The sequence below is a fragment of the Lynx rufus genome, unplaced genomic scaffold (assembly GCF_022079265.1).
Source record: "Lynx rufus isolate CCGP_SWC_20201006 ecotype Redwood Valley unplaced genomic scaffold, mLynRuf1.p SCAF_15, whole genome shotgun sequence".
In the NCBI taxonomy this organism is placed as follows: Eukaryota; Metazoa; Chordata; class Mammalia; order Carnivora; family Felidae; genus Lynx; species Lynx rufus.
Genome location: NW_025814829.1, coordinates 57,067,620 through 57,081,200, shown reverse-complemented (window position 1 = coordinate 57,081,200; position 13,581 = coordinate 57,067,620). Strand labels below are relative to the sequence as shown.

Below are 13,581 nucleotides of genomic sequence, written 5' to 3'. Positions count from 1 at the left end.
ATAGAAGAGGGGCTCAACAATCAAGTAGTTGTTTTTAAAATTAAAATATGTATGCCATTTTACTCTTTACTCTCACGAAGCAAAATCCCTAATATGTTGTAACATCCCTGAGAGATAAAAACTAGTAGATCTGCATTGTATTTTGTAAACTGCTTGGAAATCAGTTCCTGCATTATTACTCATTCAATGATGCTTAGAATTCGGTTCTTGCACTACTTACTAATTGAATGAAAAATGCTTTGGATTCCCAATACACAATAGCTTCTTTTGTTCTTAACTGTTAAATTTTTAAAAGCACTAATTACAAAATTCATATTCATAGTTAAAGCTAACAATTGACTTTAATTCAATTCAACAAACATTGTGCAATGAACATGTGAAGGATATAGTGATAGATGTCACAGACCTGACTTTTAAGGTCTTTTGGTGGTGAGAACTATGTAAACAGCTACCAAAATTCTATACAGCTCAGTCAAATATGGAGGAGGAAGAGATTAATTCAAACAAGAAGGGGCTGGGGAAAACTTTGGGGAAGACTGCCACCTGAGTTGAGCCTCACAGGTTGAATAGATAGATCAATACAGTGCTGTAAAGTGTAGCATAAGCAAATTCATGGTCACATTCAGGAAGGTCACATTCCTGACCTTGTAAGTCACATTCAGGAAAACTGTAGGTCACATTCAGGAAACAGCACAGGTCATATGAAAGAGTGTAGTGAAAAATAGCGGGGTGGGGGGGGCATATTGTAAAATATCTGGCAGGTCATGCTTTTATTGTACTGCAAGAAGGGAGCTCCCAGAACAGGGAGCGTTACAACTGAGGAGGACTTTGTCAACAGTGGGAAAGATATACTGGAACTGGAAGAGGCCTGAGCAAGACCAGTAGAAAGCTAATGCAATCATCCACATAGGTTGCGTAACAGTATGTTACGACTTGAGCCAGGAAGGAAAGGGTGGGCATAGCTTAGGAAAAGACTCCAAAAACCGAGAGCTTGGCAACTGATTGGATGTTGAGAGCGAGGGATGGGGAGAAGCCAAGATATTTTAGAGGCTGTGAGCCAGGGCTGTTGGTAAGATGAGGGAGCCAGTATCTGAGGAGAATACAGAAAATGGTAGAAGGAAAAGGAGTGGTGGACAGGAAAATGGAGAGGAACAATAATTTGTGCAGATTTTCAGATGCTAATGGAATATCACCCATATACAGGGGTCTAGGAGCAGCAAGAAACGGGGGTGTGGTGCTCAGGAGGGCTGGTACAGCTAAAGGCACAAGGTGGGGGTGTTCCAATGAAGGGAGGGTTTTGGAGAGACAAATTCTTGGCAATTAGGACGACACGGGTGGAAGGAACTCCTGACTGAGGAATGTCGGTGTTGAAGGCTTGTGGAAAATAAGAGAAAAGAGATGGAGAGGAGAAGAAAAAGCACGCAAAGAGGATGACTCCCACAGGAGTAAATATCAGATAAATCAAGGGGAAAAGAGGACGTGTTATAACAGGCCAGCCAATGGCTTCCTAGACGGCAGAGCTGGAGTCGAATGAAGGCAGAGATGAGGTCACCGGGTTTAGTAATCAGGAAATGAGTGGTGACCACTGAGTGAGCAATTCAGTAGCATGAAATCAGACTACATTTTGTTGAACGCCTGACTGCAGTGTGTTCAGAAGGGAACAGAGAGCTTCGAGGGTGAACGCCTGTTTTGAAAGGTCCGCCAGTAAAATGGCGGTGGGAAGGTAGGCAATTACGTGGAAGCTGATTAAGGGAAGGCTGCCTCTTGTTTGTTTAAACAAGAATAACAGCTGTAGACAGGATGACAGGGGAAACAGAGGAGAGGGAGGGACAGAAGATATAAGATGTGGTGACTAATGGCTCAGGGTCCCTGAAATCCTCCAAGTAGGAGGCTTCAAGAACTTAGAGAAAGAGATCCATCTTGGGAAGTAAGAGGGCCAGATGAGCAAGAAAAAATGAGCAGAAGACACGTTTGAGGGATGAAAAGGTGTTGAAGGGGCTCTTGTCAGTTGGTTGTGATGTCAGTGACATAGGTTGGCCATGGAGTGATGAGCTAACAGTGGAACTGGGGAAGCGTGGGAAGTGAAATTCCTGCCTTGAGTACCGAAGGCGGTCAACTACAAAGGAAAGAATTGCTAAACAGTACTTCTAAACAACCGAAGGTGACCAGTACCACTCTCCCGTGGAATTCATTCTGTGGCTTTCTTCAGCAATGCTTGACAGGCTGAAAGTAGCAATAAAAAAAAAAAAAGTGCGATCGGGGCTTTCGCTGGGCACCGGCAAAGTGGGTAAACCGGAAAGATAAGAATAAGAGAATTCTAGACTGTTAGTGAAAACAGGTTGCAATTTCCTTAGTGAGTGGATGCTGGGTACCATTAAGGGCCAAGCACTATGCAAGGTACTAAAGATTTCATAGTGATCGAGATGGGTAAGTTCCTTCCTGGCAGAAATTTTAAAGCTTAAAGAAAGATAAAGACAAACAGGGAATAATAATACGCTTTGATAAATGCTGTAATGAGAGTTGTTCTTAGCTGGGGGCAATTCCGCATGCATACACACACGCACACACACCCTGGGAAGCTGTAGCAACGTATGGAGATATCCTTGGTTGTCAGAACTTGGGGAACAGGAGGTATGCTGTTGGCATCCAGTGAACAGAGGCAAGGGTTGCTGCTAGATATCCTATGGCATGCGGGCAGGATAGCCTGTACAACAAAGAATTATGTTAAAGTCCACAATGTCAATAATGCCAAGGTGGAGAAACCCTGCTCTACAGACACATAAGAGGTACATCAAATCTAGGCGTGGGAGAACAGAGATTTTCTTTTCTTTTTTTTCTTAAAGAGAGAGGGTGCAAGTGAGTGAGGGGCAGAGAGAGAGAGAATCCCACTGCAGGCAGAGAGAGAGAGAGAGAGAGAGAGAAGTGGGGCTCACCAGAAGCGGGGCTTTAGCTCACCAAAGGTGGGGCTCAAACTCACGAATTGTGAGATCATAACCTGAGCCAAAGTTGGATGCTTAACCAACTGAGCCACCCAGGTGCCTCCAGAGATATTCTGGAGTAGCAGACCTGAAAGATGGGAGAAAATATCCAGGTAGGAAGTGAAGAAGAATTTGTACAACATGTGCAAAGGCCCAGGGGCTAAAAAGCAGGGCATAAACAGGGGGATCAGGAGGCATCACCATCACCTAGTTACTGAGGAAATACTGTGTGTCCAAGTTTCTACAAGATAACAGATCTCCACTTTAAGATGTAGTCCTCAATGGGGGTGCCTGGGCGGCTCAGTGGGTTAAGTGTCTGACTTCGGCTCAGGTCACGATCTCATGGTTTGTGAGTTCGAGCCCCACATCAGGCTCACCGCTGTCAGCACAGAGTCTGCTTTAGATCCTGTCTCCCTCTCTCTCTGCCCCTTCCCCACAGGTTCTCTCTCTCTTTCTCAAAATAAATAAATAAAACTTAAGTTTTAAAATCAATCAGTCAATTACATGCAGTCCTCATGAACAATCCTCAAAGTCAGACATCATCTCCATGTTACACATGAGGAAAAACCATGGCCTGGGGAATTAAGTAAGTTGTCCTAGGTCATGCAGCTGGTGAATGGCGGGGCTCCAAAGTTGAATCTAGGTCTGCTAACTCTAATAAGACCTTGTCCAACCCCTAAACTCAGCTGCCTTTGCAAAGCTAACAGTGGCCACGTCTGTTGGAGGAGAGTAATAAGTGACATGGAAGGGCTGGAAGGAAGCACATGAAAGACCTCGGGAAGTCTGTGAAAGGGTTTGGAGACTGTCCTGAGGCAGTGGGCAATCCTGGACAGATTTTAAGTCAAAGTCCCAGGGTCAAATCTGCCTTAAAGAAAGATCACTTCTAGCCGCAGTGCAGGGAACAGGGCAAAGGAAGAGGATGTTGTAATTCATAAGTCCAGAGAGGATGCTGTCCTGAACAAGAGAGGGGACAGTGAGGAAGGAATTCAAGAAAAGTTCAGAAACTAAGACGTGTACTTGTGACTGGAAGTCAGGAGAGAAGCAGGGGATGACCAACCAGCTTTCCGGTCAGGGCACGGTAGTGGACGAAAGTGCCATTCAATGGATAGAGAACACAGCAGTTTGGGGGGAGCAAATGTAATGAGTTCAGTTGGGGGCATAAAATTCATATTTAAATGGAAAGAGAAGAAGACCAGCCTGGAGACAACAGTTAAAACAAGATGTGAGAAGAAGCTGAAGGAGAAGCAGGAATGAGGACAGTGAGTAGGTTTAATGGGGATGACGAGGCAGAGAGAGGCTCTGGTCAGAGAGAGCATTGCAGAGTTTGAGATCCCATGGACACACCAGTTCTCACGGCAGTCACTGCAGAACAGGGAAAGCGCTAGAGGTAAGCAAGCCAAAGTGTGCTGGGATTACAGTGTTGTGTGTATTAACAACATGGATGTAGAAACCTTTCAGGATGATCCGAGGTGGTCAGTGGAGGGTGCTATGGACTCCAAGTGTGTGCCCCTCCAAAATTTATGTGTTGAAACCTAACCCCCAATGTGATGGTATAAGGATGTTTGGCCTTTGGGAGGTTATTAGATCCTTAGGAGGGATCCCTCATGAATAGGATTAGTGCCCTTATAGAAGAGGCCCCAGAGAGCTCCCTCACCCCCTTGGCCATGTGAGGACACAGTAAGAAGACAGCTACGTATGAGCCAGGAAGCAAGCCCTCATCAGATACCAGATCTGCTGGTGCCTTGATCTTGGGCTCACCAGCCCCCAGAACTGTGAGAAAGAAATATTTGCTGTTTAAGTTCTGTTACAGCAGCCTGAACAGACAAAGACAAGGGAGAAAAGGGTCAGGTGCTAACGCTCTTAAAAAGTATCAAATAGCCAACAACTATTTTATAAACCCAAGTAATAAAATGGATGATTTTCTTTAAAATAAGTCTCAAATAGTGACATCTAAGATTGAGAGTTTATATTGATTAAAATCAGGTAGAGGAGAGACAACAATGATTTCAAAGAGGAATGGCCACTAACGTAGATGATGAAACAAAGGCCTGGAAACGGCAGTAAGGAGGGAGAGGATGCTGATCCCTCTATCACAGCCAGATGAGGTGAGGGGAGTGGCAAAGGGCCTTCACTGGAGGGTCGGAGGGTCATGGTGTCACCGAGGGACAGCTAGAGTTCAGTACAAATGGAGAACTAGGAGTGTTTGAGGAGACAAAGCATATAAGGGAGCTTGGTCTGAATGAATAGAAGTTTCAGAGGCACAGGGGCATTGGTAATGAAAGCAGTGAGGGCCAGTGGTCTGGGAAGAGTCACGGATGAACTGGATGGAGACAAATGGATAAGGCAGTGACTGAGGAGCTAAAGAGACAGTTGAAGAGCCCATACCTTAATAAAATACTGCTGCTGCTCTATGGCTTAGACCAAAGCTATCCAACAGAACGCTTCACAGAAATGTTCTATATCCACACCGTCCAATACAGTAATCACTAGCTGCTCGAAGTGTGGCTGGTATGGCTAGGGAAAATCCATGGCAACTTCCGTGGACTCAGATGGAGCAAGGAATCCACGATAACCTCCCATAATTCAAAGTGCTTACGACACTGCCTGACCATGAAGTGGTAACTATTACTGTCATTATCATGATCACTCAGTGTGTTTGATTTAGCATCCAAGCGTCCGGACTCATTCATAGCTAAAGATGCTATTCCGTACACATATATTATTCATTATCTGTGGCATATTTGGATGTTCTCAAAATCTCCCATGCATGGAGGAGAAACATTTGTCTGCAGTCATACTTGAATGTGTACACATGTAGTTAAGATCTTCACAGCCCGCGAAATCACCAGCAAATGAAAAGGTGAGGCATGCAAGTCTCTCCAAGTACCTTGCCATGTCGCTCTCTATTCTCTGAACAGCGATATAACAAGAGGATTTGCAGAGGACTAAGAATTCTACCAACAGGAAATCTGTTTAATTCAGCAAAGCCAACACTAAAACACTGGTCTTTGCTTTGCGTGTTTCGAAAAAAAGAGTTTAGTTAAGGATGAACAGCCACAGGAATACTTGGCGGAGAAAAAAGAGCAGTGACAGGCTGCCTTAATTTTGATCTTCTGAGACTTGCCTTGGTCTTCTCGAAATTGGCTTCCTCGGCCACTTGCACGGCTTGCTTCACCTGCTCATAAGCGCCGGCTTCTCTTTCCTGCACGTCTGTCAAGATGCTCCTGACGGAAACTAGTGCGGACATTAAGTCATCTCTTTCCCTGTCAGCACAAAAAGAACATTCGAAACAAGAAATGGTCACACGATCATGTATTCGTGAGGCAGGAAGAAAAAGGCATTAACACACAGTAGAAGAAGAGCCAGGGTGGGCCGGCTTAGCACGTCCTAAAGCACACCCTGGAGAAAGGCCCTCTGTCCTCCCCTGGCGAGGTGCATGCAGAGGGGCCAGAAAGGCTGAGGCTTCATGGCAGGACTGCGTCTGGAGGGACAACCACCTATTGTGGAAAGGATGACCACACTGCAGGCTGCAGATTCAAGCCCAGAAAAGAGGAAGTTAGTCTACAAATTAAAAGGTTGGGGGCTGGGAGGAAAAAAAGGAATAAGACAGAGAAGGTGGGGGCTGTACACAGGTTCAGGGGCTGCTAAGGCCTTGTCTACACTGCTGACTCCCCACGCATTTATCTGAACAAATAGGTCCTTTCCTTTTTATCTTTCTCCACCATCCTCTTTTTGACCTTTCTCTCTCTCTCTCTCTCTCTTTTTACTTTGAGAGAGAGAGAGAGAGAGAGAAACAGAGAAACAGAGAGACCACAAGTGGGAGAGGCAGGAGGAGAGGGAGAGAGAATCTCAAGCAGGCTTCACATTCAGTGCAGAGCCCAACACAGGGCTCGATCTCATGACTGTGAGATGACCTGAGCTGAAATCAAGAGTCGGACGCTTGACTGACTAAGCCACCAGGTGCCCCTGCCCTACTCTTTCAATTAAATTCTTTCACTTACTTATGAACCCATTTCTTCTTTCAAAGGGTGGTACTGCTGAATCCCTCAAATAGTCTGGTTCCACAGAGAATGCTCAAGATTTAACAAAATCCCATCCTGCTGGGTTGGACCGCTGCCTGGTCCCACACCCTTGTCAGCAATTCTCAGAAGCCCTCTGTCCTTGGGGACAGATGGAACCAGATGCCAAAACACTTTGGCATGTAACATAGCAAAGGCCCAGTCCCATGGGTTAAATAAATCCCATAGAAGACTTTAGGATATTTGGAATTTATCCACTGGATAAAAATGACCAGCTGACCAAAGAGAAAATGAGGTGGGCAAATTTCTATACACACAAAGCAAAGAACTCTAAGTTGGGCTGCTACGTATGCTATTCCATGCTTTGTTTGAGAGCTCAAGTTTAAACCATGGTTTCAAATTCAGTGAAAGTAACTGCTTGAAGTTTCCTTTTTTTTTTTTTTTTTTTTGTCCAAGTTCCAAACTACCAGGAGAGAGCCAATTCTGATTTTTTTTTTTTAATTTAGCAACCTTTAAGGAGCAATGATTTCAAAGATTATAGTCTCTGAGTTTGAGTGGCTTTCAGAATTAACCAATGACTCCATGTAAAAAAAAAAAAATCTCTTAAGACAAAATAATTTAAACTATTTGTGGTATTTGGAAAGCAGTCATATTTTAAGAAATATGTAATACTGAACAAAGTTACAATTATTAGCAGTTTCATAAAATGCTCTTTTTGTTAAAAAAAAGGACTGCTGCAAATATAAAATTCATGGGAGCATAGCGATCTTCAATTTAGAATTTCCTGGTTTGTTTTAAATTGAGAAAAATAATTTGTCTTTAATTCTTTTGTTCTAAAGGGAAAGAAAATGCAGGTCATTATTTTGGTCAAATCTAACCAACACAATGATTATGTGAGAAAGTAGAAGAGTCAAAACAAGGTTAAATTGTTCTGGTTAAGGAAAAAATAGATTATATGAAGGCAAAAGTGAATGTATGCCTATTTGCATACCAAAAAAGCTCTAACATGAAAGGGGACTAGGTTCATTAAGACTATGCAGTCAGAGTTCCTGGGTGGCTCAGTTGGTTAAGCTTCTGACACTTGATTTGAGTTCAGGTCGTAAACTCCCGGTTTGTGGGTTTGAGCCCCTCATTGGGCTCTGTGCTGACAGCTCAGAGCCTGGAGCCTGCTTCAGATCCTTTGCCTCCCTCTCTCTCTGCCCCTCCCTTGCTCTCACTCTGTCTCTCTCAAAAATAAATAAGCGTTAAAAAAAATATGCAGTCAGGGCGCCTGGGTGGCTCAGTGGGTTAAGCCTCCTGACTCTTGATTTCTGCTCGGGTCATGATCTCATGGTTCCGAGATCAAGTACCACATCGGGCTCTGCACTGACAGTGCAGAGCCTGCTTGGGATTCTCTCTCTTCCCTGTTCCTCCCTGCTCTTCCCCACTTCTCAAAATAAATAAATAAACTTAAAAAAAAGTTAAGTAATAAAAAAAAGAATATGCGGTCCAGGGGTGGTTCAGTCAGTGGGGCGTCCAACCCTTGATCTCAAGGTTGTGAGTTCAAGCCCCACGTTGGGCTCTGTGCTGGGTGTAAAGCCTACTGAAAAAGAAAAAGAAAAAAAAAAAGTATGCAATCCAACTAGAACCTACGATTCTAGAATAAGATAAAAATTTACTCTTTAAGGGCAGCAAGTCAAAATGGGCATCATATAGTCACCTTTCTTAAGGTTGTACGACCAAGAGACCCAAGTTACTATTCAGTGATGCTCTGATCTGTTCCTGACACCGTGGCATCATTGAAGCCAAAGTTCCAACTAAAAAGAATTAACAGAAAAGCTCAGTGTTTACAGTATGCTGACAGATCACAACAGGGTCAAAATCCAACAAATTTGCTTCTTACAGGAGACTTAATGCTTAATATGTTTAAACTCTTTTCAGTGTGTGTCCTCTTGTTAAGAGGAGTCTGCCAGATAGTAGATATTCAGTGTAACAGAGGACAAAGACCAAGTGGGTGAGTAGTGATCCTGCCACAGGAGGGCATCAAAGAGGTAAAGTAAAACTCCTCCCAGTTCTAGTATTGCATGATCTAAATTTAAAAAGTCACTAGGCTACTTAGAATTGGAAACTAAGGAGTTTTGTTGCTCTGGTTCAAAAAATGTTTCAGACTATCAGCTCACCAACTTCAGACCACAGACAATCATCAAAGAGAAACAGCCCCAAATACTGATGTCTTGTTAAGCTCATCATTCAACAGTGAGCCCATAAAATGATTGTACTGAAAACCTGTGGAGCCACCGGACGGGCACACTCCAATGTTCTGTCAGAGAAATGTACCACATGCTTTCAGGTGGCCTTCAGACCACTGGGAAGCTGAGCTTCATCAGGAGAGATGCCTAAACTGCACCAGTACAGGAAGCCACTTGGGTAATCTGCAATTATCCACTCAGTCGCTGCATTTTTTGTTTTGCCTCGTCTCAACTCGGCCAGCCCACATCTCAACAGCAAGCACTCGGAATGAACCCAGCTCTGGGCATGGCAGCCCTGTCTTCAACACAATGTCTTGCTTCCGGTCCCGTTCCTATGTCACCTTCTTGATTTAGCTCCCCTTTATCAGCCCCACTCCACTCCTCATTACCTGGCCCTCGGGAGCAGCCAATCCCAGCACGCAGGATAACTACACAGGCAGCTGCAGGCCTGTCCAGAGCTCCCAGTCCGCAGGCGCAGCCCAGAGCCAGGCCTGAGTGCGTCTCTCCCAGTGGGAAGCTGTATAAACACACGTGGCCTATGAGTGTGAATGTGAGATGGCAGCTCTCCATATCACTGTCTCCCAAGGCCAGAGTTCTGTGAGCGCTTAACAAACACCATGTACGTTATCAAGGAGTTTTCTGAAGCAAAGCAAGCAGTACAGCATCAATGCTGCTGAGAGAGCAACTAAAGCAGAAGATGAGGCAAGGAGCTTGGGTGTGAGTTCTCAGACAAACCAACTAACAAGATGAGCATGGGGTATTTAAGGAATGTAGAGCAACAATGAGAGCAATGAGAACCGAGGAAGTCCCTGAATAATCATGGTCAAATGTTTAAAATAAGGAAAAGAGGGGCGCCTGGGTGGCTCAGTCAGTTAAGGGTCTGACTTTGGCTCAGGTCTTGCGGTTCATGGGTTCGAGCCCCACGTCGGGCTCTGTGCTGACGGCTCGGAGCCTGGAGCCTGCTTCGGATTCTGTGTCTCCCCCCTCTCTGCCCCTCCCCCAACTTGTGCACGCTCACTCTCTCTCTCAAAAATAAATAAGCATTAAAAAAAAAACCTTAAAATAAGGTAAAGAGATGGTTAGTCTACTATATAGGCATGAGCTTCATCTTGAAATATAAAGTGCCTACGAAGCGCCTTTAGTTCCTTAGTTATTCCACAGTGAGTACCAGTTTCAAGCATCATTAAGCATCATTAGTCAGTATTATCCCTGTTTTTTAAAAGAAGGTCTAGAAGGCTGACTACAACATCTCCTTGTTCCTCATTTCTGGGAAGTTCCTGCCACGGTCTCTCAAAGCCAACTATACACGACTGTGCCAAGACCCACTCGAAAAATCACAAGCTGGACTAAAGTCCCAGGATAGTACAGTAGTAATTACTTCTCCTTTCTGAGCAGTACGCTGAAACTTCTCCAAGGCACTATCAACTACAGAAAAGAATTTAATATAAAGCAGTTCCATCTTGATTATCATTCGAAACCGTTTTGATCATTAAGCGAAAAGGAGGGGTTACTTTCCCTCTTACTGACCTCAAGGCATAATGAGGCCTGAGCGAAAGGCAGAAGTTCAGAAACACTACAAAGACTTCAGATCAACTTTTAAGTGTATCCAGTGTCATCAACAGTTGTTAAGTATACTCTCCAAAAAAGTCCTCACGGTCCTACCAAAACGCCACAAACAAACTGGTGGTCTGGTCTCCAAGTCATGGCTGATCCTATTCATTTCCTGGGCTCAAGTCAGTCCTGTGTCATACACCCGATACATTCCGTGCTCACAGATCAACAAAGGAACTGACAGCTGGTGTCACAATTGCCACATTTCAAGTAGAGGCCAGGAGGGAAGTCTTGATTTGTCATATTTGGGGATACAAGTTTTTTTGGGTTTTTTTTTGTTTTTTAATTCCATCCTAGAGTCATGCAGGGAATTCTATGATACAGCTCACTGAGGGTTCAACCTTCTAATTATGCATGAAACTAGAACTCCAGACCTAAAGAGTGCTGGCCCCTCTTCCAAGTGAGCCTAACACTCAATATTCAGCATTCTGCATTAACACATTGAAAGAAGTGGAACACCAGCTTCGGCCAAAGGACTCCTCTAGACAAAGGTTTCATTGACAATAAAAGCAGGGGCCTTCCACTGCACTCTGTTATTAAAGTAGAACAGGAGCCAATGATGTGCTGACAAAGCAGAAAATTGAACAGAGAAGGCTGACATTTATTTTAAAAGGCTAAGAGCTGAAATTTAGGATAGAGACAAAGGATACAGAACCAAGAATCTAATTTCTAAATGACTGCCAGTCTTGAAATCAATGTAAACATTGTAGCTTCCTCTTAAAATACTTTTCTCATGACCTACAAGGGTAATATGAAAGGCAATAGGGAAAGAAACCCTGCCTTTAATTTTTGGTTTGGTTGTGCTTGGCTACTTAAACTCTGCCTCTCTTCATTTGTGTGACTTTGAATATGCTTTTTGCCCTTTTTAAGTTAATTTTTTCATTACATTCTCCCTGAAAAATTCATTACCAATGTGGTTAAAGACCCATTCTACACACACTTTCAATTTCAGTGCCTTCTTCCACCTCTCCAGTGGTCATCACCGTTAAGTACTGAGTGTTTATCCTTTTAAGCCTTTTTCTATGTGTATGTATGAATCTGGAGAAAATAAACTGTATGGCTGTGTATGGACTTTTACAAAAATAAAAATACAAATAGTTTTGTATCACATGTGTCTTTTTCATGTATCACATGTGTATCACATGTGTGTTATGTTTTTCCTTCAAAAATCTATTGTGGAGCTTAGTCCCACATTAGTACATCTAGATCTATTTCATTCTTTTTTTCTTTTACTGTGCATAACATAATAGATGCAAAACTCTGAAGGATATTTAGTTATTCACATCCAAAAGAAACACTTTTGGTTTCTTCTGTAGTTTCTATACTCACAACACTTCTGACACTTCATGTGGGGGTGTCAGATACTGACACTGACCCTGATGCTCAGTGGGGACATTAATTTCCTGGAGTCAGCACAGACCCCACAGGGTAAGGCTCAGCCCCACAAGACTGTCTGCTGGCTTTGGGTGCCACTTTCAAGTCCCATCTTGTCATCTGTACTTCTGAACAACTGGCCGTAAATCACGGGTTTTCCTGACCCCTTCCTCAGCTTTGATAATTTGCTATGACAGCTCACAGAACTCAGGAAAGTGCTTTACTTACTCTTTCCCATTCATTATGAAGGATACAATTCACTAACAGGTAAATAAATAGAAGGGATGCACAGGGCAAGGTATGTGGGAAGGGGCGTGGGGCTGCCATGCTCACTCTGGGCATGCCACCCTCCCAGCACCTTGGTCCCCAACCCGGAAGCCCTCCAAATCCCATGGTTTAGGGTTTTCATGGGGTTCTATAGGTTCTATAGGGGGTTTTATAGGATTGATAAAAACATTACTCATTGGTGATTGAACTCAATCTCTAGTCCCTGCCCATTTCCCAGAGATTGGGGAGTAATCTCTACTCACCAGGATGCTTTCCCTGGCAAGCGGCACACCCATCGTACTGGGGTTCCAGAAGTCATCTTATTAACATAAACCCAGGTGTGGTTGAAAGGAGCTTATTAAGAAAAACAAAAGATGTTCCTTTCACCTTTATGTTCCACAGCTATTTCAGGAGCAAGGGACAAAATCCAAACAAAGGATGTTCCTTCTGTTCTTACCATTTAGGAAATTACAAGGATTTTTTTTTTAATTTTTTTTTTAGTGTTTATTTATTTTTGAGAGAGAGAGAGAGAGAGAGAGAGACAGAGCATGAGCCAGGGAGGGGTAGAAAGAGGGGGAAACACAGAATCCAAAGCAGGCTTTAGGCTCTGAGCTGTCGGCACAGAGCCTGATGCGGGGCTCAAACCCACGGACTGCGAGATCATGACCTGAGCTGAAGTCGGACACTCAACCGACTGAGCCAACCAGGCACCCCAAGAAATTATAAGGATTTTGGGAGCTATATGCCAGGAACTAGAGATGAAGACCAAAATATGTATTTCTGATCATATCACAATATCACAACACTGTTACAAATAACGATGTAAAAGCATTCCCTGAAACTACTCCATTTTGCATATCCATATTCCTTGGGGGTGATGTTGAAATACGTAAGACACAACTTAAATATTACTCACTCATAGCCTCACCAGTACTTGTCACTATCAATCTCCTTAATTTTCACCAATTTGATGGGTTGGTTTTGAAAAAGAATCTGTCTTTCCCTGAATGAAAGCAGAGTGAATACCTTCTACGTTGACAGTTTCCTCTTTCATTGCTCACCAATTCCTATTCTTTATCCGCTTTGCCACTGGGTAGTTTGTCC

The 13,581-nt window shown here is 43.7% G+C and overlaps 1 protein-coding gene across 1 annotated transcript in view; it reads right to left on the bottom strand.

Annotated features, from left to right (window-relative positions):
• The window catches only part of SDCCAG8 (SHH signaling and ciliogenesis regulator SDCCAG8), a 247,737-nt gene that overhangs the window by 177,567 nt on the left and 56,589 nt on the right, over positions 1 to 13,581 (bottom strand). The window contains exon 9 of the mRNA XM_047077091.1: positions 6,103 to 6,241. Within this exon, the coding sequence (XP_046933047.1) occupies positions 6,103 to 6,241 (139 nt within the window). The remainder of the gene's footprint in view (positions 1 to 6,102; positions 6,242 to 13,581) is intronic.